The sequence below is a fragment of the Aythya fuligula genome, chromosome 12, assembly GCF_009819795.1.
Source record: "Aythya fuligula isolate bAytFul2 chromosome 12, bAytFul2.pri, whole genome shotgun sequence".
NCBI lineage: Eukaryota > Metazoa > Chordata > Aves > Anseriformes > Anatidae > Aythya > Aythya fuligula.
This window is the reverse complement of record NC_045570.1, coordinates 21,352,339-21,377,919: the sequence shown is the minus strand read 5'-3', so window position 1 is coordinate 21,377,919 and position 25,581 is coordinate 21,352,339. Positions and strand designations below refer to the sequence as shown.

Below are 25,581 nucleotides of genomic sequence, written 5' to 3'. Positions count from 1 at the left end.
ACTTATGTCCTTCACTCCATCTAAGCTTCCTGCAGCAGTGCTCTTCTCAGCAAAAAGGAATGGAAATTGAGGTGTACCAACTTTCAGTACAAGTGACCCTTGTACAATTCTGAGAACGGGAGAGCTCATGGGGCTTTCAGAAACTAAGGTAAAGACTTTCTATTAGTTTGCTATCTGGGACATCCTCAGAGCTCACTAGAGCCTACATTGAACACATTCAGCCTTGCACACTCAGGAGTTTGAGCCAGTCAGGTGTTGAACAGTCACAAGTGCAATAAAAGCAGAAGTAAATGCTCAGCACCCAGAAAAAGGATATTGATTCAACCGTTTTCTACAAGATTGCCTGTTTCGTGATGCTTTAGCTAGAAGCAAAGTACTATCTTTGCACTGATAGCTCAGCCCAAGACTCTGCCACAACCCTCAGTCAATTTTAAGGAAATCATACATCATCCTTGCTAGATTTTATAAACCTATGGTGATGCCTCTTTCAATAGAGCAAAACTCTTTGCTAAACCAAAGGCCCAAACCAGTCTTCCTATTAAGGCAGCAAAAATGCCTTCCAAGAGAAACTAAACTTACTCCATATACCAACAATTAAAGTCAGAGAAACAGTCAGTCCTACATCATGTTACCTACTGTGTTAAAACCAAAACGAACCGAATGACCTTTCTTGGCCTCCCACTACAGATTCAAGGGCAGACTAGGTCTTTAATTTTCCCTAAGTGCACTGTGAATCACTCATCCGGTATTTCTGGCAAGGACTGGAACCTAGTGTTATTACTTTTGCAGACACAAAGGGCTGGGTTTAAGCTTGCTGTCAGAGCACTGAATGATCATCATGTTTAAAGCCCTGTAACAGAAAATCAAGCAGATATGCCTGCTATCTGTTTCTTTTAAGAAAGCTTTGTGGTTGGAAGCTGGGGTACCTTCAACTTACTAGCATACTAATGAATGAAGACCTATCATTCCCTCTTCATCCCCTGATTGTGCTGAACACCTGCATAGTTTTGTCACACTGTGCCTTACATCCTATACATTGCCTCCAGTAGAATTCATAGAACTCTTACTCCCTCAACAACAGTTTACACTAGGAAACATAACCAAATACATCTTTCTTTATGCTTAGAAGAGTACTGGACCTCACATCTTTGGTTCCAAGTACTCAAAAAAAAAAAAAAAAAAGGCTTTCATTCAAAAAAAAAAATAAAAAAAGCTAAGTTCCTTTCAGTCTGAACCTGAACTAACACAGATTTCTCTGGAAGGGGAGCAAGGAACCAACTACGAGGATCAATTAAGTAACAAAATGGGAGAAGGTCTCTTTAAACCGCATGGTCTTTATTTCAGTGCCAATGTTACAGATACAACACAAATATCCCAGTCAGAAGTAAATCAAATGGAATCCAGGGGGTCTACAACAGGCTCTGGAAATTAATCTGGGGAGAAGGTCTGGAATAACTGGGAAGAACAACTCTGCAGCATAGTCTCTGATGTGTCTCCCAGCAGGCAATAGGACCTTTGCTCAAAGACTGATCCACAAAATTGAATACATCTTTTCTATCCATAAACCACAACTGATGGGTCAAAAGGCTTTGGAATTAACCGTGGTAGAAAACCAGCTGTTCCTTATATCTCTGCATCTCTCAGACATCACCACACTTTCTGGGGAAGCTACAGAAGACTGTGAATCTGCATGGTTGCAGCCACTGATGGAAAGAAAGAAAATTCAAGTGTAAGGTCTTCATTTCCAAGTACAGCACCAAAGCAATTTTATCAGCTTTCACTGGCACCTCTTTTCCTGCACTGTCCCAGGTTTGCAGATGAAGTCCCAAGGCCTGACTTGCTCTTAGTATGTATCACATAACTAAGAGGTATGTGTAAAAGTAATGCACTGAATAGGCCACAAAAAGCCTCCAGCCCCTTCAGACACGGGATACAAGAAGAACGAGGCAGGTTACCCTAATATCCTCCAAGTCCCCATTCTGAGCCCCAGATGAAAGTGCCTGAAGATAATCCAGCTAGTAACAAAAACACACCATGCCCTCCCCAGGGGAAAAAAAGACAGCAGAAAGAAGGGGCAGCTGTTCACTTGCTGCAGAGACAGAGTTTCCCTGCAAGAAATTCCAGACTTCTCTTCCAACCAGGCTGTGTTTCTGGGGTGGGGGGAGAGGGATGGGAAGGGAGGGAATGTTGCTTCTGGCTGTGAATGCATGTGTGAGGGAGTGCAGAGTAGCCTCCACAAGCCACCAGCCTCATCAGCGGAGGAGAGGAGATTAGTCTTAACAGATATGCTTCAAAGTCAGCAATCACTTCAGGAAAATTCCTCCTCATCAGCAGGTCTCATCTGTTCCCCATGCCCATGGTGCAGTTTGGGGGATTGCCAAGGATCACAACCTTCTTCCCAGAGTTCTTTTGATTGGGTGGGGAGAGAATAAGAATGGTGCCAGAGCCTCACTGCCAAGACTGAGGGGGGAAGTTGTTGACTTCTGCTAGATCCTGCATTGCTGAGCCCTTGTGATTATATGTCAACTTGATCCGCATACGTAGTTGTTGCTACAAGAGAAAAAAAAAAAAATAGGTCTCCATTAAAGGTCAGCAAATCTCCCCAACTCTAGCTCCCCATCCCATATCCCCTATGAAGACAAAACAAAGCCAACAAAAACTTGATGGAAGGATGTGCTGGGTAGGCTATGACACTTCAGATAAATGCTTAATCTAGTAGGATGTTTCTTGTTCACTGTAGTTCTCAGATCAGGCACAAGTTTTCTCAGAAAGACTGTAGCACATCTTCCACCCACATCTATCTCTGCACTGGCCCTGCTCTCACAAACACTGAGGTCCTTAAACACAACAGTAACTGTCTTACAGTCTTAATTAACAAGACAAGAAAGCAAGAGGCAGACCTGGCCTCTGCTGCACTGCACAAGGAGAGGTATCATTCCCCATGCTAGCTGTTCATTCAGAGAAGAAGTGGTCTGGAAACTTCAAGTACTAAATAGGTCAGTAGCACTGGATGAAACAGTCTAAGAAAGACTGCAGAAAGCATCTCTAAGAACATTTCTTCCTGCTGTGGGTAAATGATCGAACAGCTCAGAAGTTGTCTGGCTGTCATCCAGATACTAGGCAGCCTTTAATAAAAGGCCAGAGCTCCAGCCAGGTTCTTTGTTCTCCTCACAACTACAAAAAACAGTTTGCCAAAAACCCTAAAAAGAAAAGCAAGAAGTTGGCTTTTTCTGTCTCTTTTATCCATACCAGACAAAACCTACAGTGAAATATGCAAAAAGAATAGCAGAGAGAGGAAAGGAGGATAAAAACTGTTTCAACCAGCCTCAGGATAAAGGAAACGATCACTAATAAACACCAATTTTATACCAGTATATCAATATAATTAGTATCAATTTGTTTTATTTGGTACTGTTCTGGGTAACTGGCCTTTCCGCTGTAGGAGTATAATCATGGTCATCCACCATCTTCACTATTAGTCAGTGCAGCATAATGACTGGCCATTTCAAGGTGAACATACTTTTTTTTTTTTTTTTCCTCACAGCACTGAGAAGACGAACAGCTACCTCCTAAATAATAAAACTCGGACTGTTTCCCTCAGAACATTCCAGGTAACTTACACCATCTTGTGGACAGGATTCTTGCAAAGCTAGATATTGCTACTGACTTCAAGTACATAGGACAGTAAGAGATGCATGAATGCCTGACATGGAAGAGTTAGGAAACAGCGCAGAGGGCAGTGAAATACTCGCTTACATCTCTGTATTCTCAAATATAGGAGTTCTGATGTTTCAGCAAAAAAGCATATTTCAAACTTGCGTGGCCCATCTGAGATGGATGTATTGTGACTTTTGTCACTTCAGAGGAAAGCTCTGAAAACCTCCCAAGTTCTGAAAATACCTTTCATGTCATCTCTAGCACTACTGAGATTCAGATACATGGAAATTTGTATCAGATTTATGAGACAGAATAGTTACTCTTGTGCTTTACTATAGGCAGAAGGGAGCACACTGCTACATAAAAATGAGGGGAGACCATGGGAACCATAAAAACTGCACTGGAAGACAGTCATTTCAGTGAAATCTTTGACTCTTTTTTCTTTTTAACATAAACATCAGTCTAGCAGTAATACTTAACATCTAGAGCAGTACATAAGTGTTAAAAAACTGTATACAGCAGGAAGATCTCAAGGGTGTCCCACAAAAGATGATTTTTATAAAAAAAAAAAAAGCTTTTATTACTTTCTTTCTGATGCCATCTGAATACTTGCAAAGCCTCTTAAGGAGGACCCGTGGGCCACACCCCTCCCTCCCAAGTCTGTTTTCTCCCAGTCTTGGAAGCCTCTCTCTGAAGACTGTAGAGCAAATGGAATTATGTTTAATCACAGCTAAAGACCTTCCCCCTCAACCATTTAAAAATATACTCATCACATATTAAATGAGGTCTCCAAAAAAAAAAAAGAAGACAATTTTTGAAAAAAATTTGTGTCTAACAATTTTTTAGTGTAACAGACTTCATTCAAGAAGTACCTCTGCAGACAGCAAGAAGGAATGTTAAATATATTTGTATGGCAAGATGCTTCCCTTTCAGACTTCGTTTTTACAACACAAACACCAGGCTCTGCTCCTCTAGAGAAACTATCCGGAAACTTGTTTAACAACCACACTGATGCAAAAGACATCCACAAAGTCAAAAGAATAGCAAAGCGCTAAGTCTGTTTTAAAGTATAAGCAAAGAGGTCAAACCTGTGTCCACAGCCTTCTGACTTTTTCATAACCCTAACCAAAATGATTGTCATTGCAACCCTACCTTATCAGAAACGCAGCCTAACCAGACAACTAAATGCACAACTCCATGACAATGTCTTTAACTGTTCTCAGAATCACTCACCTTTTGTGGATTCAGGACTTTAATGACCTGTGTGATGGTCCCCGAGTTAAATGCAGGGATGACACTGCTGCTGGGAGACAGGAGCTGCAGCTGGAATGTCTGAAGAAAGGGCAAAGAGAAAAGTTGATGCTTAATCAAATAAGTCAAGTCAAATAATGAGTTCTTCAATTCCCTATCTGTAAAGAACAAAATGCTGGCCCACCTGCTTTCTACATAAAGAAGATCCAGGTGACATGAATATTAGGGGATGAGGACTTACTGCAGTGTATCAAGATCAACAGTGAAGCACTGTTTCAAACATGGCACTCAAGGAGTAGCTGAGGCTGCTCAGCACATTTCTAACTTCAGGAGGCCCACTCTCTCCCTAATGCCTGCCTACGACAGGAATAAAACTTACCCAAACTGAAGTTAGAACATTATTAATTCCCAGAAGTGAAATTCCCCAAAATGGATGCATTTTCCCAAACTTGGATATTTCAATTACAGCCTGCTTAAATTGTCTGCTCAACTACAAACTAGGCAGTTTTTGTCTCCTGCATTTTGGGCTGTAGCTAAATCCAAGGACAGACATTTCACTGCTTGTAGGAAGATAGTTACCAATTACTATATGGGAACTCGTTTCAACTTTTATAAGCAGCTAAAAGCTTCAAAGAATTGTTTTCATGTATTGATTACTGCAAAGAACGTGGTGTATTTCTTAGAAACTAAGAATAAAGGGAAATACTAGTTTTGATCTTTTTTTTATTGACCCAACAATTTCCTGGGTGTGGTTTATCAATCTTCCTAGAAAATAATGAAAATATAGAAAATATAAAGCATACATAATCTAATCTAACAGAAACCCATATTCCACTCTATTTATAACCCTTAATTTCAGACTAGAAAGGAGATGACCAAATTGAGCACTAGGAGAACCTATAAGCAACTCAGCTTTTAAGTTCTTTTTTTTAAACCATGCTGCATGCTTCTGTCTACATGGAAGTAGAGATCAGGAAGTACTTGCAGGTGGCCCTCTACCTGTTGATGTAGTTGCCCTAAGTGGTTCTACCTTTGGTACTGCAGCTTGGAAAACAAAATCTGTCATATCCAGTTCTGTACTGTTGGAGGCCTGTATCGTGATTACAGTGACACTGGGGTTGGTGTTTGACCTCTCAAAGGTGAAGTCAATCTTCAGGCCATTCTTGTTGTATGCAGTAATTGAGGGGATTCCTGCAGAAAAAAAATAACGATCAGGAGACTTGCAGAATTTAGAGACCATTCTCAGCATCACAGAATTCATCTCCATTACACCCAGACACAAACTCTTCTGAAGATTTAACACGCTCCCTCCTGCTCCAGTGTCTTTGTTACACTTCACAATGAAATCTTTTCGTTTCTATCCCTAGCTTCCTCTTCTGCCGTGGAACCTTCAGCAAAGTATTTACATGCCCCTAACCTGCAGCAATATCATTGAAGAGAGGCTGTGATGGCAGTCCATCAAGCAGGAATGGAGGCTGTGATATCTGGGGTGCAGGTGCAGGTACCGGAGAACCTACAAGAAATGTTGGAAAAATACTAAGTTTAGCTGTCACAAAATGAAGAGTAATTATTCCTTCTCCAAGTTATCAACTGAGGCATATCATATTTCCATATAGGAGGCTCTACAAATAGCTATTTATGTTGTCATTTGCTCCTTCTCTGCTTATATCCAATGAAGACTGGCTCATCCTGATCTAGCATGCATTCAAACAGGAGTAATTTCTCTCATCTTCTTATCCTCTCTGGAAAGGTTCACACCCTTCCCAGGCTGGAATGTTAAAAACAAACAAACAAACAAACACAAAAACACGAGCTCCATCATCTAACCATTAAGAGTCAACCTATGATGTCATTCTCTGATTCCCACCTATATGCAAATATGGATCCTGACAAGAATAATCATGAAGACAGGGACTTAGAGTGATGAACTAACCAGCCTTTGCACCTTCGGCAATCATCCTGACATCCCACCTCAGGACTGGGAATGTAGACTTTCAAGAGATACAGCTTGCTTACCTGTTAGGTTAGGTCCTCCCAGTAGGTCAAGGAGCTCCCACCAGCAGAGGCTGGCTTGCTTGCAAGGTACAGTGGGGATTACAGGTGTTATATCACTTCCCCCCAACAAATCCAACAAATCATTTGCCTAATGAAAAAAAATAAAATAGTTATATATCCATCTTTCTGCTACTTTTCCTTACAAATGCAATGGATTCCACTTGTTCTCAGATTAAAGACAAGACCTACTGACTGATCAGAGAGGTTCTTAGTTTGGCTATGTTCCCAAGCCCTGTGAGAGATCTAGCTTCCTTGCTCTTGGGGCCACGGTGATTAGTGAAGGATGGAGTTCATGGACAGTAAGACAGGTTGGGTGATACATATGGCTTTACCCCACTATGCTCTTGCACTCCCCACAATAACCTCTTCCACACATTTGTTCTTGGCACTAGAACCATGAGAATAGAGTTGTGATGAGATTCATCACCAGGCCAGAACTAGCAAAGAGACAGGAACAGGGAAGGAGATGGTCTCAGCTTACTGTTGAAAGAGCAGTGGCTAGTACTGTGGTCTGACAGGCAGTGGAAACTTATCCTAGATCAGTTTCCATTACCTGGCTACCAGGCTGCAATCCAGAAGGTGGAGGTTTGGTTTCCAGTACCGCCGGCTCTGTCTCTCCATTGGTCTGTACAATCTCAGTAGGGCCATTTGTGGTGACTTTCTCCATTACCGGCATTCTCTCAAGCAGGGCTGGCCTGAAAGAAGCTGACATAGTTACACTGTGCCATCTTCCTGGATCCCAATCCAAACACTCAAACATTCAAGAGAAGATATACAGGACAACCTGCCTTTTCTGCTGTCAGGGCACTGTAAGATTAGATGTTATCCTGAGGTGGTTGGAAGTAATTCCTGACATTCTGTGCCACTGTAAACACATTAGCTGTCAGTTGAAAACCAAACAAACCCTCCTGCCTCCTGTTTTCTGCTATCACTAGACACAGTTTTAATTATGGGGCTAGGATAACAAGCCAAAGATTAAAGAACTGAGCAATGGTGGATCGACTACAGACACGGGACATTTCACTCTTCTGTTCTGTATCCAACTGAGTCAAAAGGTCAGCTGATTGACTTACCTTTGCACCAGAGTTAACCACTCAGAATAGGTAAAGCTGGAAAAGCAAACCACCATGCTCTCGTTTAACCAAGTTCAAGTTTCAAAAGACTTTTAAGTTCAGTCCTCTAGAGCACCCTCCTGAAAGGGTACAGAAACTCAAGAAGAGGCATAGGATCCAGAATCCTGACATCAAAACTAAGTAGCAGCGGAAGTCATACAGGGAAAACTGGTCTATAATACAGGAAAGGCCCTTACCCTTGAGGATCAAGTCACAAAGCCTGCATGAAATGAGTAAGTCCCACTGTCTATTCATTTTTGGGGCTGAAAAAGTGTCCCAGTGCCAATAATCCCAACAATGGGCCAAGTTTTTGACCATGAACAAAGTTTTAAAAACGAGCAGAAACTATTAAACAACCGACCTTTACACTGTAATGAACACTAGAATGTGTGTGGGGGGGGGGGGGGGGGGGAACACTAATGCTCTCTTATAAAACTGAGCAAAGTTCACACATTTTTCTGAAGCACAAAGCTTCCCAAAACTATGAACACCATATTCTGCTATTGCCAGTTGAATCTCCAGATATTGTTATCTGCAGTGGTTATCTCAGATCAAAAGCTCTCATATTAGATTTTTCCTAACACATTCATAATGCCTCATGTGAAGGCGTAGGCAGTTCACTAACATGACTCTTCCAAGAGCACAATCTTAGTTGCTGCACAAATCCCATGGGAAGAGATAAGAGGAAATCATATGGATGTTGTATCCTACACACAGAGGATAGGAATAGTGCCCATGAAAAAAACTGACTGTGAAAAGCCTTTGAAACAAGGTTTGGAAGCCCCTATAAACTCATGCAATATTTAGCCCAGTGGCACCCATTTTTCCCTCTGTTCTTATCTAGATTTGAGAATGGATACTCTCCATTCTGAAAGCTAAACTTCTTTCTACCACACTAGAACAACATGGCAGTTCTGATGCTTCCAAATCAGGCAAACAAAGATCAGACCTATTTTCAAAATAGCATTTAATCTAAATGGCATCTTATCAAGGATGGATGAACTTAACTCCCAGATCTTCAATCTTATGTTCTTCATGGAATAGCCAGTACAGTGCTCCTATGTATCAACAATAATTTGTCGCACATAGCAGATTAACGACTATTCCGTGAAGAATTACAGCTTTAGTTATTGCAACAGAGTGTTTTTCTGAGACAGCTAAAACCAACCACTTGAGTAAAACTATGATGAATGGGAAACTCTCAATGATAACATACAAGGAAATCAGCATGCCCAAGAATTGTAAAACAAGCATGCTGAGTGGTGTAGAGAAGATTATGACTTTTCAGGCAGAACTTGATATTTTAAACAGACACTACAAGAAAATAGTACATTAAGAAGATGTTCTGAAAAACTGAAAAGCATTTTCAGAACTACCTCAATTTCAGAGCACTGCTTAGGAGGAAAGGTCTATAGATATCTGTATGTTTATTCTAAAGGCACTTTAAAATCAATTTGACCTTAAAGATTGGTATTGCTAGTATGGCAAAAGCTATCTGCAGTCACTCACTTAGATAGCAAATTTAATATTCAACATCTGAAAGTGAACATTAACCAAGTCCAAGCTCAGAGCTGGTCAAGCATTTTGGGATGGAAAGAGTGATCTCAAAACAATCTCCCAAGATATGCTATGTTCTTAAAACATTCAATAGTCCTACAGAGATCAGGGAGGAATTATAGCTTCTTTATACTCCTACCAGGATCACAAGATAAAGCTCTACATACTACGCAGAAGATCAGAGCAGATTATTAGCCTTTTCAATCACTAAAACTCATCAACACTTACCTCATGTGATCATATTTTTTGAAAAGTGCATTATATTCCACTGCCCGCTGCTGGTAGCTCCACATCAATGCTGCTGCCATAAATGGAAACTACTTCTTAATGCGACTGTGGGGAGAGGCAAAAAAAAAAAAAACAAACAAAAACAAACACACCACACTATGGAATTTGTAACAGTGAGGGAAGGAATTAGCATGTGTCATCCAGAAGACCTTATTTGACACCCTGCTCAACAGCTGTCCTGTATTAGTGATTTGAAACAGTAGTCACTGCTGTTTTCCTGGAGTACCTATGCAACTTCAGTTTTTGAACTGTTGTTGTCCCTCTCCAACGTAGTCAACAGGTAGTTAATACACCACCATAAGAATATCATACCAAAACTGAACAACTCACAGTCAAACCATCAGTAGGAAACAAGGCTATTTCTCTCTCCATCAGGAAAAAAAAATAATAAAAAAAACAACTGGAAAGAACAGTCCACTTAAAGGGCTTTCTTTCACATTAATGATTTTCAAGCAAGAGTAACATGACTCAAAAGTCCCCACACAGTAGACACATCCACAAACAGATAAAACAGCACAAATTAGTGGAAGTCTTCCAGACTGCAAGCAAAGGAGGACCGTAAAAGCCAGTAAGAAGACTCTTAACCATGGAAGTAGAACATGTCCAAGGAATACTTCTACTGAAGACAACTGATGCCAGCATATGTGCAACAAACCCCTGTGCAGAACAACACCAATAAGAACTCACTTGACAGTGCAGGTGAATCTTGTGGAAAGCTTCATGATGGCAGTGAGAGCATAGCCTCGCGTAACAGATGCAGACATATTAGATATCAGAATGCTTTCTAAAATATCAAGAACTTCATCTTCTGTTACCTGAAAAGGTAGAAAAAGTTTAGGCTGAGTCAGACAGAAGCTTTGCAGCAAACCGTTCAGAGTATATACTGTAAAAAACTTGTTTCTTGCTTAACAGGTGTTTCCTGTCTCCTCAGTAACTTTGTGAACCCACAGCATATATGCACAATGAATGAAACAGATGCATCCAGATGAATATCTTATACTACAGTTTTAAGATAAAATTCCTATTCCACATATTGAAAAGAAGATTTATCACCACAATACACAGCTAAATCCCTGGCAGATCCTGGTGCAAGCTAGATGAGCACCAAAAGTACACTGCTCTGCCAGTGTATCTATGCTCCCCATAGACAAAGCTGGCTATGCTTATATTGCCCATGCCTGTAGCATGCAAACAAGTTCCCTATCAAGGGTCCATCGTAGACACCACAAATAAGTAACTGTTGCAAGCATTCCCCTCAGATATCAAGCCAGCATCAAGCAGGTCCAGCCTCAGCCATGTACACACTTGCTCTCTCAGGCTATACCTGTATTGGCTCCTCTTCTTCACACTGACCAGACACCAGAAGATCTCCATACTCTCCTATGCACCAGGAGGCCACCTGCACCAGGGGCTGCTGTTGGAAGAAAAATCATACACCTAGATAAATGCATTCTGGTGTAAAGTAAACCACCACCATCTCGCAGAGCAAGCTTAGCCCTCCTTCCAGCTAAAAACAAATTTCCCATAGCATAAGAAACGTGGAATTCTTGTTCAAATTGAATATTCATGCGAGAAAAATAGAAGAACAGGAACATTTAGAAGACATGCCTCTTCTGCAGTCTGTCCCTTGGAACTAGACAGCATGATGCTGACTTACCTTGATACGCTTAGTAAATATACTTATTGCAGAATAACAGGTAAACCAAAGTTGCTTGTATTGGGTATTACCTGGGAGTAATCACCAAGGATGGCTTTGTAGAGTCTCTGCACAGTGTAGGCATGCATCTCCACACTATTAGTTATTAGCTGAATCAAGTTGGGGACAGCATCATCACGAACATAACTTCCTGCCTGCAAGAACGTATTCAAGAGGAAAATAGAAGCTGTTAGGTTTCACTATTTGACTTCTCAGTAACAGCCAGCATCAACAGTTATCCTTCACAAAGCCTGATTGCACACAGATAAAAATCCACATCCTCATCCTCAGGTACTTTATGGTTGATTTTGAGCAGGCTCAGCTGGATAAAAGTACAGGACAGTACATTCTCCTAACTCACTCAGCTATAGCTAGAAAAAGACATACTGTAAATATCCTGGAACTGTCTGTTGAGGATAGGATGTGGACATAAGAATCCTGTGCTATTTCTATATGAACAGAAGTAACAGAACACACACAAGAAAACGCCTTCCATTTAGCAGACAAGACACTTGGGAGCAAAAAGCAGTTTTTTTTCAATCACTTCCTCAAAGCTAGACCGCTATACCAAATTAGCACGGGACTCAGGGACTTGTTTATCTCTTCAGTTAGGTGATAGGAATATGGAGATCAGATTGAAAAGCCCACTTCAGGGACAGAAAAGTAACTGAGGCAATGCATAATCACATAGCTTCGCTGCTGAAGGAGAGATGTACATTGCTCAAAAACCTGCCTGTTTAGACAGTACTCTGGAACTGAAAACAAAATCGTGCAAAAAGAAGGAAATTAAGTGAGCTCAATTAGGTCAATTAAGTTAAAACCCAGCTAGCAAAACCAGGAGCTGATGACATTGTTCTGTGTTAATTCTCCTAAGTCTGGTAAACCGGATAGGATATTTATTTGTAAGAGTCTGCCTGAGTAGTCTTGTGAATATACCTTTAACTTTATAAATGGTTTCCCAACCAGTCACAGGAAGGAGTCCTCCGGAGAAAAACTTACAACCAACTTTTAAATGGAAATCAACTCTCCGTTCAGAGCAATCCACATTTCTCAGTTTCAGGATGGCACAACAGCACATTGAGAAGTGAGTCTGGCTACTGAACTCGTCAAATCTGAACACTCACACTAATGAAGTAAGTCTTTTCCCACTTCTTTACATCAGAGAACACACTGCCTACTCAAGTTACACTCTCTTCCCCTCGTTTGCCAAAATACTACTCTGTTCCACCTCAACTGTGGTGTTTATACAGAAATTCACATAGTAAAAAAGTAACAATCAAACACTAAGGAAAAAAAGCTAGAAAGCTGTTATAGTTCTATTAAAAAGCTTTGATAAACTCAACTTGGAATAATTTCAATAAATTGTTTCAACTCTCTCTTTGCAAGTCACTTAGTGCTGTGTTTACTCTCTTGAAAGGATTGTGTATTGGAATGACAGCACAAGAATTACCCTGACTTAGAAGCTCATGCACTTACTTTGGTTGATATAAACTCTGCTACACAGTCTTCTTGCACGTTTCAGAAATCATACATTTTCTAAAATTTTAATTCTAAAGATGAAATAGTCATATTTACTTTCTGACTAGCTGCCTTAGGTCACTATTATATAAGTGCACTTCTTTTGCATATTGTAACATTTATTATCTCTCAGCCTTTATAGCTGTCTCCCACTCTGTGATAGCTTCCTACAGAATTCAAGATTTCTTTCTTTTAAAAAAGTCACACAAAAGACAGGCAATTTCACTTACCGTTGTTAAGACTCTCATGATTGTGTCTATGTGCCAGCGTTTGGAAGGAGCATATCTGACAAAATTAGAAAAAGAATCAGAGCAATAACCCCTAGCCTTCAATACCAGCAAGAACCCACAGTTAACACAACCTCCCCTTTTGGTCACCTCCTGGCTTACTGCTTCCTAGAAAAAAAATCACATTCTTTGGACTTTCTGTATTAATGCTGACACTGGAAATGCTGAGTAAACATGCAAGTCTGTAGAATATAGCACAGCTATAACTTGCATACACAATACTTCAAAGCAAAGTCAGGCTGATGATTATAATGGCTCTACGTTAGTAAGATTATTTTATTTGTACATCTAATTGGGGAAAGTGGGTGTGGAGGTGTGTGGAAGGGTGTCAACATAATGCCTTTTCCAAAGAATAGTAGAAATCAATATGCTAGACTGGTTTAATGATATGACAACTGCCCACAAGGGAACATTACCATTCCCTGAAGCACTGGTGTGTTCTGTTCCTCATAGGAGGTAAAAACTAATAAACTACACACAGGTCAGCAAATGGGCAAATGGAGAAGATATGATCAACACATTCTTTTAAGGGGTGGGGAAGGGGATAAATAACACAAAAAATGCTCATAATTCTGAAGAAAAAAAAGACAAAATAATGGCAAGCAAATTAACCCCATACTTTTCTGCTGCAAGAAATATTCCAGATGCACAGTCTGCCTTGAACTCTGGCTCACAGGAATCTAGGAAATACAGCAACTCCTTCATCATTCCGCGAACGTTGTTCCCATTAACAAGAGCAAAACTCAGTTCCATTGCACGCCTACGGCAAGGGACAAAAAACAAAGTATATTCAACCTGGAGAAGTAAACAAATCCAGATACTCAAATGAACTTACCTTTAATTGAGATAGCAATCTTATTAATCCTGTGAGAAGAGCCTCCCACATGTACCAGTATTTTCTTGTTCATGGGCAGACAAGAAATACCCACCAGAGAAACCTATAATGCATGGAGTGGGGCAGGTGGAGTCCCCTAAGATGTCCTAAAAGGCTAGGAATATTTTTCAACATAGTCCATCAGCACTAAGGTTGATGGTCCAAGTATTTGTAGTTATATACTTGTCATCTCTGACATAATTGCAATGAGAAAGTAATACAAGCTACAATCTTTCTCCAGCTTCAGGGATATTAAACACAGAAGGAACCTTTTTTGTTCTCCATCAATTAGACATTCAAATACATTAGAGCTTATAAGCTTTACTGTATCTTGTCAGATGAACTATATAAGACTTTTAGAACCCCAAATTACCCTGGTGCTCTTTTTAGAATTTTCTTTTCATTCCTTCCCTGCCACAAGTTGACACCGCAATTAAACAGAGTACTGTCTCTTTGATTTTCCTTCAGTTTGTACTTAACTCCAGTGTTAAGCTTGCCAACCTGCCACTACACTGACACAGCCATTTTTTTTTTTCTGATCAGCTAAGATTTTCACAATGTTAATGAATCATCAACACCTTACACCAGGCACAATGGTAGTGGGCATTAGCTACCTGATTTGCTCTCAAAAAATCTGAAACATCTAGCTAGCACTGCTTCTCAGCATCTTCCTATTGTTGCAGAAAGCATGATTTCTACAGTATTGTGACCTGTGAATGCATTACCTTGTTTTTACCCAACTAATATCTGGGGACCTAGAGAATATAAACGTCTCTTCATAGAATAGCTCTGGTTGGAAGGGACCTTAACTATCATCTAGTTCCAACCCCCCCGTCACGTGAAGTGATGACACACACTAAATCAGGTTGCCCAGTGCCTCATCCACCTTGTCCTTGTTCTCACCTTAATTCTGAACACTTAACTAAATCATTACAGCTTATCATCAAGGGTTTTGGCTGTTTGAAAACATTACTGGAATTGTTTTCATTCTTCCAATTAATTCTTAACTCTTTACATGTGACCCAGCTGGGTTGCACATTTTCCACATTAATATTTTATCTTTTCAGCCACATTATAGCATATATGACAATACTGCAGGTGCACAGAAGCAGTTTGCAATCTTAACACCTGGCATTTATCTAAATGCATATTGTTCACATTACAGGTCTCATTTCTGTCACAAAATTCCTAATCATGCAATTTGATCTGATTAAGCAGACAGACAAAAAAGCCTTGACTTAAATGGTAAAGCCATTCTAAACTACACTACATAGACCAAAGATGCACTGCAATGGTTAAAAGATGATGAGAACAGGCCATGCTTCAGATGTCAACCAAAACCAGGTATCATGTCTTTCTCTCAAGTCTCAGAACCTAAAGCTTTCTACTAGGGAACTCTGATATCCAGTCAATATATTGCTTCAATGAGAGCAGTGCATTGTCAGCAGCATGAGTGTCAGCATGGCAACATCACACTCTGCCGATGGATCACTCAAAGGCTTCATCCTCCAATAGCACTCAGACATGAAGCTCTATTGTTTGTGGCACACCTGTGTTTTCCTAAATGGTACCAGTTAAATACTTTTGTGGCCTCACACTGCTCTGGCACCAAACAACAACAGCCTGAGTTTGCCTTTTGAGATAGCATACAATCGTAAAACAAGATTATATGATACCCATAGCAGTTAAAACTAAGCATCAGAAGAAAGACAGTTTCAATTTGTTTCCTATTCTACATATATCTAAGTAAGTAGCGCTGTTAAACATCTAGACCTGATTCAAAGAGGCATAAATTTGAAAAATGCCTTTCAGCATAAGCATGTATAGCATATCTAATCAGTTTGACAAGGTGTAGAGAAGAAGATAAGCAACTCTGAAAGAAACAAAATACATTTATGATGTAACAAGAGGTTAATGAAATTTTGGCCTGCAGCAGAGCTTCCACATGACGCAAAAGGGATGCAGCAGTCCCTATCACTAACTTGCTTTACGCTGCACTGAGCTCAGATGACCAGCTACAGAAAGAGTAATAGAGAAGAGATTACTGGAAAAAAAAAAAAAAAAAGAACAAACAATGAAGAAGCTGAAATACTTGATTTAGAAAATTAAGCGCAGTTCTCTACATAGTAGTCTGGCAGAAGTGAGATCAAGTGATTCAAGACTACTACAAATATCTGAGAGAAACAGAAAGTTACTATCACAAGTAAAAGGAACATAACTGAAGTAATGAGAGTAAACAGGAAGACGTTTAGACTGAGTATCAGGAAAAAAAAGTCTACTTGTAGTGACATGTATCAGGTTGCAAGCTCTCCCATAGTTCAGAGAAGTAACAATATATCACTATTTAAATGGCACACAAACACCAAGAATGTACAAACAGGACACAGCATATAAGCAAACCATTTGTACAATATAGTAATTCTAAATTCTAGCATTGTCTAATTAAATTTAATCTAGAAAATTATTTGGATGGCTTAACTCTGCTTCAGGACAACGTGATACTGCCTGCTTGTCTTGGAAAGAAAAGTTAACACCAAGAATGTCAGAATAATTTTGACTAGGATCATACTTTATGGAGGCTTTGATTCTTACGAACACACCATCCGATCTCTGTTGATTTTATTTTGGAAAGATTCAGGCAAACAGAATCTCCCCTACTCCCCTTGCCCAAGATGCATAAAATATAAAAGCAGCTTATCAAAGAAAGTCACTGCACATCTTCATTATCTTTGTTACCTTAATTGAAGCATGAACCATACTATGCATTAATACTAGTCTCATTTATAAGTTCCTTGTAAGTTCCCCAATTTTACTGTCATTTTCCTCTATGTCTTGCTCATATTCCACAGGCTGTCTATTTCACTGACATTTCATTTACCTTTTAATGGAGACGTCCAGATCCTTCAGGCAGTCCACAATTGTGCTTCTATGTCGCTGTACTGCATTATGGTCTGTCTGCACAGTTTTCAACAATGATGTCAAAGCTACATATCTGGGATAAGAGCATAAAGTCAAAAAAAAAAAAAAAAGCAAGCTTTTAATTTCTATGCACAAAACCACCCACCCATAATTTAATTCTATTTTGCAACAGAACAGGGCTCTCTTGTACTCCTCAGTAAAAAATGAGGATCTTCCAGGGGACTGTCTGGCATGTCTCCATAGAAGAGTTACCATACAAAACTGTAACTAACGTGCCTGACAACATCCTGCTGCTTTGACAAGCACTCATCCCAATTGCTGGGCTCATGTTAGTTGCCCAGTCCTCATAGAAGATTTTGAAAAGACGAGGCAAATAAATGTTAGACCTCCACAGATAACACAAAAAGTACCACACAAATTCTCAAGGTTAGAGACTTCTACCTATGTCATGATTTGCAGTCAAAATGCCTCGAGATAGGACTTCGTTCTGGCATTGCAGCAATTCCATGTCCAGTGACCAAAGCACAAATACTTCCTGACTGCATACTGTTGGCAACAAGAAAAAACTCGCTGCCTAACCTGTAAAATCTATACTGCCCACACCAATTTGAATGTCATTGAAGACCAGCTGGGGAAAGACAGGAGATTTACAGAATACCGGAAAAAACACACTCAGGTAGATTAAGAAACCGTGTTAAGAATTAGATTGTACACCCAGATTCATCAACTAAGAGCAGAGCCATAGTTAAGACTTTGACAGAGAAAATGTGCCAAAAAAATAGTTAGTTAGCCATATTAACACCGCTAACACTTCCAAATACACTCTAATGAAAAGCTCTACTTCAGCATAGTCTTTGTGTAATTGCTTATCACACATTTTAAGCTGGATGTAGATGGAACACACTTCATACAACTTACCTAATATTTTTGTCGTTGTTTAATAAGAAACGGCCTAGGATGTTAATGGCTAACACCTGCAGAAAGAGTTAGGGAAAGTCAGTGATCAAAAAGGCTGGTCATCTTCATTGCATCAAGATGATTTTAAAGGCAACATGTCAGAGTTAGTACTATACTTCCTGGCCAAAAGCATAACAAAGAACTCTGGAGCCTGACTAATCAGAGGGAAAGCCAAGACAAACACAGCACAGGCTCTATGGTGTACTCAAGGAGAAAATCTGCAGGAGTTGTTTTTTTTTTTTTCTTTCTCTCTCTAAAAAAAAAAAAAAAAAAAGCACCACTTACTGAAGAGGTTACAGTCTTATCTACAGACATCTGTGGAGCTATCTTTGGGTGAAATGACTTTGCCTCATGGGTCCTCTACAGAAATTTAATTCTAATACAAGCTTAGACAAAAAGGCCATGGCAAAGGCAACTTACTCTCAGTCCACTCTCAGATTTTATGTCCATAATAGTCAGTACAGTTTCATAGAGAATGGCATTTCCCACATTTTTACTTGTTTCCGTATTAGTAGCAACCTGGAATAAAGAAATAAAGTGACTCCACTGCAAACAACGTGGATCCCCTTTGTGATGTTCTGCAGAACAGGCAGTGAAGTTGAGCAATCCCTAGCAAACACACACCACACCTATTAACGCATGCCTCTGGCAACAAAATTCACCCCAGCACGGCAGCAGCTGTATCCTCACCAGTGTTGCTGAATCCAAGTTATTAACAAATTAAAAGAGAAAGTTAAGCTGATCAACTTTGCAAACCTCACCTGTGCAAGTATATCATTCATGGCTTCACTAGAATCATCATCGTTTCGCCCTAGAATCCTTAGTAACCGCAGGATTCGCACCTATATGGTAAAATGAAGCAAAGAGAATATCACTGAAAGAAGTGTTTTACATGAGGAGTGTGAAATACCATGCTACTAAGTTCTACATCTACAGGTTTCTCAAAGACTTCAGCCCTGGGCAGCCTATTCCAATGCTGTGCAACCCTTTCAGCGGTTCTATCCTCAGTAAGATCTTTATGAACAGGCTAATGCTGTGCTCACGCTAGTCAGTACATATACCCAATGCCAACTGGGCACAGCCCTGCAAGACCAACACTTGATTCTTCTCCCTTTTGCCATAATTTAGCACAAAACGATAGGCCTATTTAAACTAATTCAGATGTCTTTCACTGTGGTAGATGAAGAGCATTTGCAGAGTCAGCTCTAACATAAGGACACAGCCTTAAAAATCAACACTGCTGCCCTCTGGTAACTACCTTGTCATACCTAGGTCTGAAAACACAGTGCCAGAATTAAAGCTATCAATTGCTGCTTGCATCAGTTCTTACCTGCAAAAAGGGGTCACTGATCCCAGACACATCATGCTCTGGTGAATAGCCAGACATGATAAGGTTCTTCAGAATACGAACTAATTGGGGAACAAGCTGAGAAGAAAAGAGTTGTCAGAAAATGCACCTACTAAGTTCCTCCTTCCCCCCCCCCCCCCCCGCATTTGAAGTATAGGCCTAAGAACAAATCTCTCATTTGAAAGCAAGTCAGTCTACAGATTCTTCCTCAAAGTCCAGCCTGCACATTTATAAATTATGTTACACAGCTTCAGTATGGAATGACTCGAAGCGGTAAAGCTGGAACCCGAGCACCATATTGCATCTTCAAAACACTAAAATCCACCAGATCTTGACAGGCAACACCTAAAGGGAAATATCAATTTAAGGAACTCTCCACTTCACAAAATGGGGAACCGCCACTTATTAAAATAGTGTTATTCCAAGACTCTCTTTGGGGGCTTTACTACGTTAGATCCTGATTCATTTTAGTGCACACGTCCATGTAGTAAGCACCATCTATTTCCACGGAGCATCAAACATAGCCAAGAGATTTGATCTTTCCAGGTACTGCTAACATTACAGTAAAATATTAAGGATTTTTTCAAGTTTGATACTCCATGCAATTTAGCCTCTAGGAGGAAAAGCTTTGTGATCTGCTTCCTCTACAAAACTTCCAAATAGTAGAGAGTGGATTTCCCTCCAGCCTTCCCTCAGAGCTCTACTCTAGTTCTTCCTCACAATTAGCTTCAGGATCAATTCTCCTTTTCACCCCAAACTTCTCAACAAAAGCTGCAATACTAAACTGACCAAATTGTTTGCTTCACTGATGTTAGAAGAGTTCTGCATCATAGCAGATTAAACTGATTGATGCACAAAAATCATATTGACTTCCACTGTTCATATTAGAAGTTTCTCCAGCACTGTGAGGGCTAAAACAAAACAAAAAAAAAAAAACACACAAAACAAAACACACCAAAACACACCAAACTTGCAGAATCAGCTCAGATTCCTCAGATGTTGATGACACTGGTCTTCCAGTAGCCATCTATCCCAGAGGAATAAGTAATCTTTCAAAACCTGTACACAGCTTTGAAGAAATGTTATCTATTTGCAAAAGTTTGGATCATCTCACTCCTTCCTAGGAACTTCCAACTATAGTTGCACCTCATCCGTCAGGGTAATTCTAAGGAACTGTAACAGCTATGCTCTCTGGTATCACACCCACATCCAGCAAGTAATCAGTTGAAGGCAGAACACGGCAAATAAGCCAATGGTTAAAACATATAAGCTATAACAAAATTACTATTTATCCACAAAAAAATTCACAGTGGCTATGAATAACAACGTGGTCTCAGGGATGAAACCAGCCCATTGCTAACAAGTTCTATGAAAAACCTTAAGGTTGAATAAGAGAACCTGATTTTGGATTAAACCCTGAGAGAAACCTCTCCTGGTCGATGACAGATGCAGAGCTCTACCAATTTTATTCCTTCCATAGTTTATTCTACCCCCTTCAGTGCTGATATTAAAATAATGCAGACACTTGCTGGAGATGTGACAAAATAGACAGGTGTTACAGTGACTGCACTAAGCAGATTTTTCGTTCCTGAAGCATAGCTAGCATCGGGAAAGCATCGTTCTCTCTCAACTCCATGCACGCACGACAGCTACATTTTATCAAAAAGTCCCCTAAAAAAAACATCCCGGCAATTAATTCATCCTTCAGGCGTGACAAATTTTCCCATCCTTGAGGTTGGTTGCTCCTGCACGCATGTGAAACTCAATGCAATCCCAAACTTGTAGCAGACTAAATTTCTACTGTATCAGAGATTACTTATTTTAATGTTAATCACTTTTGACAACATCAAATAAAAATGGCGCTTCAGACTTGGGACAGTACTTGCTAAAAGCACAACGCTATTTGTGGAGTACAACAGCTACATATGGACATAAAAAAAGGGCAATGTTTTGAGGAGTTAAGTCCTGTACTTTTGTGGTGAAGTGCAAGAAGAAAGGCAGCTCAGTTCCCCTGTTCTCTTTTTATTCCAACCTTTGCTCTTCAGGAACTATGTACTCCTCTGAAAACACGGATTTCACAATACACACAAAAGGAACCATGAATTTCTTATTATCTGCCTAAGAGAAAACCAAAGGATGCTGCAACATCTTCCCTCATGACAAAGTAAAAGGCAAGTGGAGTGATCTGCTACAGCACACCTAGGAACCCTGATTAACATTTGCTTCTAATGAGAATGTTATCAGGACTGAGGACAGGACAAACAATGGAAAACGTTACAGCCATGGAGATCGGTTGAGGGCCCCTCACCAATCTTCTGCAGTCAAATTACACAGATTAAAAATCAGTGACGGAACTGCACCTATTCTTTGCAGCACAGTAAGCCTCTCCTGCTCCATTTTGTGCAAAGGAATTACCCAAACCTGCCCTATGGCAGACACAAAGCCCAGTTTATGGTGAGAACGCCCACTGGTGTGTGTGCATGTGTAGAAAAATTTACCTAGGAATCTTCAAATGAGGGCTTAAGGAAAGCAAACTTGTGTTTGGAGAAGGCCACAACTGAGATTCAGGGCTGCCATGGGTATGGAAGTTTAGTGACAAGACAAGACCAGCACGCAAAAAGCATTAGACAAATACAACTGATCTAAGCATGTGGCATCAATCACAGATGTGGCATTAACAGGTATTGCCTCACAAGAGGCAAACATCTACAGATTCAATGCAAGCATGCACCACCCACAAGATATAACTCTTACCTTTTCATTCTAACACACATCAGGATTCCAAACAGACAAAAGGGACAAAACAGACGAAGCAGGCATTAGAGACAGATTAATGTTATACCATTCGCAGCATAAACAACCAAAGAGATAGCTAGAAAAGGGTGTACCTCAAACCTATATTTTGTGGACTCAGCTCTTCTTTTACCACTAAGACTATCATTTTAATTGAGCAGTTAGTAGCAGGGATAGCTACCTTCAAAATGTTCCTAGCCCCACTTTCGCTTTCAATCCTGCTCTGTTGTATAGACCTGGAGCAAGGGAAGATGCATGCCAAAGTGCTAAGATGCATCAAAGGATGCACTGTTTGAAATCCCTTATGATATAGGCAAACCAAGGAAGTAAACTGGGCACGCAGATAAATAACCTCCCTTGAGACACTTCAGAAGAGCAATTGGACAGTTCCGCTTATCAACTTCATTCAATTTCTACTTTGACCACAACTCAGAATGACAAAATCAATGAAATTTTCAGATGTCATTTCATTGTTATTCTTTATTATGGCAATAATATTGCATAGCAAAGCAATGTAAGGAAGTTTGTGCTAGGAAGACAAAAAGAAGTAAACATTCCTAATCAGAGCAGGAGGAATGATGTTGACTCTCAAAACCCTCAAGTAAAAACGGAAAATGATGTAATACAGCATGCACCAGAGATGAGGTATCTACAGAACTAAAGCTTTCATCGGTATTTTTGACCTAGGCTTCTAAGACTGTGTATCAGTGGTTAAGACATTCAAGTGTCTAAGCCTTAGTTTTTCTTCTTTGCTTCTTTGTGTTTAATACATGTGCAATTCCTGATGACACTATGAAATTAGCTACAAAGAGTTAAAAAAACAAAAAAACCAAAAAACACTAGCAGAGTATCAGTCAAAGGAGAGACTGTAACTAACTTCAGGGTGAGTTTCATACTGCAAGTTCTTAAGAGCAATGCTTTATAACTTACCCCCTTCTTGAAGGGGACTAGTGCTAGACACCCAAAATTCCCAGCATTTTTCTTATTATTTTGATAACAAGCAGACAATACCATCAATTTCTTCACCTAAATTGTTTTAGGGGTTTTATTTTAAAAATGTGCACATTGCATTCACTTTGGAAATTAATAAGAAATACTTCTCAAAAACAAAAAGCCACGAACATTAATTCTGCAATGTCATCAAATTCACACTTACCTTTCTAAAGTGTGCAAGCATGTCTGGACTTCTCTCACACATCTCCGTGAGGAGGACTACTGATGTGTGTAGAACACCTAAAAATCAGGAAAAAAAGAAAATCTGTGTTTTACAATTTCATTGGCTCCAGACAAGTGACAAAAATAAAGAAATGACAAATGATATAAAACATCCTCCTCTTAAATCTAACACATGTCCCCAAAAGATACTTGAACTTGCAGCTGTGACCAAGAGAAAGTTAATAGCAATGTGCTTGTCTTACAGCAGCAGCTAAGGGTCAAAAGAGGACAAGCTGTCCTTGCACACTGTTTACAGAAACCTGCATATTAAAAATACTGTTAGATAGTAACAAACAGGCTAACAAAAGATCTGAGATGGGCAAAAACATTTTGATTGCATTCATTGTACGTGTTGGGTTCCTCATGTTTCCTGATTTCTTCTTCTGATTTGGGTACTCTAGCCGGGCTTATGTGATCTCAACTAGGCCTTTTCCTTAGAAAGTCTTCAAAACTCAGTCTGGGAGACATGAAAAAAGCTAAAACAGAAACAACAACAACAACAGAAACAAACAAAAAACAGAAAAAATACACACACTTTGAAGTCCCTTTAGGCAGTGTGCTGGATAAAAGTCATAAGCTTTTCCACTCCACCCACTCTGAAGTCAAAAAAAGTGAAAGTGTTCTTTCATCACCTATGCCGTGTAAAGTCCTGCTAATTATCAGTCATATGTCCCTGCCTTTTGAACAACATATGCTTTCGCTGCATACCAGGGGGAAGAAACAAATTAAAAATACACCTCAAAAGTTCCCTCCAAACAAAAGGCTTCAGTAGCAAGTGTGGCACCTGCAAAGAATGGCATAGCCTTGCTAAGCAGGCTCAGACATTACCATGGTTCTTCTCATTCAGCAAGTTTTTGGTGGCTGGCAGGAACATCTCCATAAGTTCAGGCACCTTTCTGATAACATGAACAGCACACAATGCTGCCTGTATAGGAAAAACAGTTCAGTTAGTACATAGTATAATGACAAAGACACATTTTGGGAACATCTAGCAAAGCAGCAATTATCACAAATTTCATCATATACATAGGCTTGGAAAGTTTACACTGTGTTTTTCCATCTCTCTGCAAGTGATACTGAACAGCATTACAGAAAAGAGTTCAATAAAATTTTCACAGTTGAGGAGGAAACAAAACCAGCACTGAGCTGCAATGTAATACTTGCACTAGAAATACTTCATTTGTAAGTTATTCGTTTCAGAAGCTGTATTAACTGCAAAGCAGCCCGGTATTAATAAGGCTACTTCAGTCTGTCTTAATGTTATGAAGTTTTTTTTTTTTTTTTTTGCAATTGGTTGATAATCAAGTGCACCTGCTGCCTCTTCCCAGAATACAGCATTCTCTCCTAAAATCTCATTGCTGCCCCTGCCCTCCCCTCCAAGACATAATAATGAAATAAATTTAAAAGAACAAGGCTGATCACATTTTGCAGATGTTTTGTCGCACTTGCTAAGGAAGTTAGACATTTTCTAATTGTTTGCCCATTTCAAGTCCTTAATCTGTCATCTCTGAGCTAATCTCCAGTAGTACCTAATAGGTTCAAATCTTCAGATATTAGTCTGCACTATTAACAATATACTTATTAATGATGGACTTATCTGAGAACATACTGAAATAAAACTAATGACTAGAAGTCTAGGGTTAATGCCTGTGAACAGGCAGGCACTCACATGATAATCAATAACCTTAAGGTAAAGAGTATGAAATTAGAAACAAATGCCTCATCTGTTGGAGGCTTGACTTCTAGAGGCTTATACATTCCTGCTATGCAGAGACAGATTTGGCCTCTACCTATCTCACACACTGGAAAATACTCAGCCAGAGCTACAAGCTGTCTAGTATTCCAGTTATAAGCAAAGTACTCCATCAAACTTGAATTTTAATCTGTAACAAAGTATTCAAATGTACCTTCTTCCTAAGATAGGAGTTGGAAGTTTTGAGGAGCTTTTCCACCTCTCCCGCAAGGTCTCTGCACATTTCTGAGGAGCCCATGCAGCCAAGGGTGCAGAGTGCCAGCCCCTGCACGTATTGCGTGCTATGATTAAGGTCACTGTA

General features: G+C 39.8%; 1 protein-coding gene and 1 non-coding gene across 2 annotated transcripts in view; both read right to left on the bottom strand.

Annotated features, from left to right (window-relative positions):
• Positions 1-1,313: 1,313 nt before the first annotated feature.
• AP1G1 (adaptor related protein complex 1 subunit gamma 1) overlaps positions 1,314-25,581 on the bottom strand; it is a 39,865-nt gene continuing 15,597 nt past the window's right edge. Inside the window, 22 exon segments of the mRNA XM_032195740.1 lie at positions 1,314-2,550; positions 4,891-4,989; positions 5,939-6,099; positions 6,326-6,421; positions 6,925-7,051; positions 7,517-7,658; positions 9,861-9,913; positions 9,915-9,952; positions 10,594-10,735; positions 11,245-11,334; positions 11,649-11,771; positions 13,365-13,419; positions 14,041-14,181; positions 17,174-17,287; positions 18,133-18,188; positions 18,592-18,690; positions 18,933-19,013; positions 19,502-19,597; positions 22,274-22,282; positions 23,469-23,545; positions 24,356-24,452; positions 25,435-25,576. Of these exon segments, the coding sequence (XP_032051631.1) occupies positions 2,449-2,550; positions 4,891-4,989; positions 5,939-6,099; positions 6,326-6,421; positions 6,925-7,051; positions 7,517-7,658; positions 9,861-9,913; positions 9,915-9,952; positions 10,594-10,735; positions 11,245-11,334; positions 11,649-11,771; positions 13,365-13,419; positions 14,041-14,181; positions 17,174-17,287; positions 18,133-18,188; positions 18,592-18,690; positions 18,933-19,013; positions 19,502-19,597; positions 22,274-22,282; positions 23,469-23,545; positions 24,356-24,452; positions 25,435-25,576 (2,140 nt within the window). The 3' untranslated portion in view covers positions 1,314-2,448.
• LOC116494225 lies at positions 15,728-15,814 on the bottom strand. Its single transcript, XR_004253838.1, has one exon. It is a non-coding gene; the product is annotated as a small nucleolar RNA SNORD71 (small nucleolar RNA).